A 1,571-nucleotide genomic window follows, 5' to 3' on the forward strand; every position below is an offset into this window, starting at 1 on the left:
CCATGGTCCCCAACTCACGCTGGCGCCCGCCTTCATGGGGTTGCCCAGGTCGCAGACGACGGCGCTCGACCCGTTCGCCCGCTCGAACTCGCAGCTCAGCTGGGAGAAGTTCTGGTGGGCGCCCGGCCCGTCAGCCGCCACCGCCGGCACCCGCTGCCACCGGCGCCCACACCCCGGGACACCCACTGCCACGGGCACCCAGAGCCCGGGCACCCACCGCCATGGAGGCCCACTGCTACGGGTACCCACCACCATGGATGCCCACTGCTATGGGTACCCACCACCACAGATGTCCATTGCTATGAGTACCTGCCATCACGGATGCCCATTGCTATGGGTACCCACCACCATGGACGCCCAGATCCCCGGACACTTGCCACCATGGGCACCTGGCCCCTGAGATACCCACTGCCATGGGCACCCACACCATGGCCATCCGCCGCCATGGACAACCAGCCCCCAGGACATCCACTCCCACGAGCACCCATCACCATGAGCACCTGATCCCTGGGCCACCCACATGCTCCTGCAGCCCCCTGAGGGCCCCCACGGGCCCCCGCACCCATTGCCCCAGGGCCCCCACSGACGCAGGCACCCACATGTCTGAGGGGACACCCACATGCCCATGGGCCCCAGGAGGGCACCCAGGGACCCTCTGCACCCCGGGAGGCCACCGGTGTCCCCAGCACCCCAGGAGGGCACCCACGTCCCCATGCACCCTGCACCCAGGAGGACACCTATGTACCCCAGGAGAGCACCCACATGGCCATGCACCCCAGGAGGGCACCCACCTGCCCAGCCACCCTGCACCCAGGAGAGCACCCACATCTCCACGTGCCCTGCACCCAGGAGGACACTCAAGCACCCCAGGAGGGCACCCACCTGCCCATGCACCCCAGAAGTGTCCAGCCACCCTGTACCTATGATGGACCCATGCACCCTAGGAGAGCATCCACATCTCCACGCACCCCACACCCAGGAGAGCATCCATGCGCCCCAGGAGAGCACCCATATGGCCACACACCCCAGGAGAGCACCCACATCCCCACGCACCCCGCACCCAGGAGGACACTCAAGCACCCCAGGAGAGCACCCACATCCCCATGCACCCCATACCCAGGAGGACACCCATGCACTCCATGAGGGCACCCACATCTCCACGTGCTCTGCACCCAGGAGGACACCCATGCGCTCCAGGAGAGCACCCACATGGCCATGCACCCTGCACCCAAGAGAGCATCCATGCACCCCAGGAGAGCACCCACATGGCCACACACCCCAGGAGAGCACCCACATCTCCATGCACCCCACACCCAGGAGGACACCCATGCACTCCAGGAGAGCACCCACACGCCCATGCACCCCACACCCAGGAGGACACTCAAGCATCCCAGGAGAGCACCCACATCTCCACGTGCTCCGCACCCAGGAGGACACTCAAGAACTCCAGGAGAGCACCCACGTGCCCACGCACCCCATACCCAGGAGAGCACCCAGGCACTCCAGGAGAGCACCCGCATCCCCACGCACCCCACACCCAGGAGGACACTCAGGCACCCCAGGAGAGCACC

The 1,571-nt window shown here is 66.8% G+C and overlaps 1 protein-coding gene across 1 annotated transcript in view; it reads right to left on the minus strand.

The window, feature by feature from the left end:
* The window catches only part of LOC112965393 (integrin alpha-5-like), a gene marked incomplete at its 5' end in the record, with an annotated part of 12,739 nt that overhangs the window by 1,153 nt on the left and 10,015 nt on the right, over positions 1-1,571 (minus strand). Inside the window, one exon of the mRNA XM_026064339.1 lies at positions 19-111. Within this exon, the coding sequence (XP_025920124.1) occupies positions 19-111 (93 nt within the window). The remainder of the gene's footprint in view (positions 1-18; positions 112-1,571) is intronic.

This window comes from Apteryx rowi, unplaced genomic scaffold (genome assembly GCF_003343035.1).
Source record: "Apteryx rowi isolate R43461 unplaced genomic scaffold, aptRow1 scaffold_2133, whole genome shotgun sequence".
Lineage (NCBI taxonomy): Eukaryota > Metazoa > Chordata > Aves > Apterygiformes > Apterygidae > Apteryx > Apteryx rowi.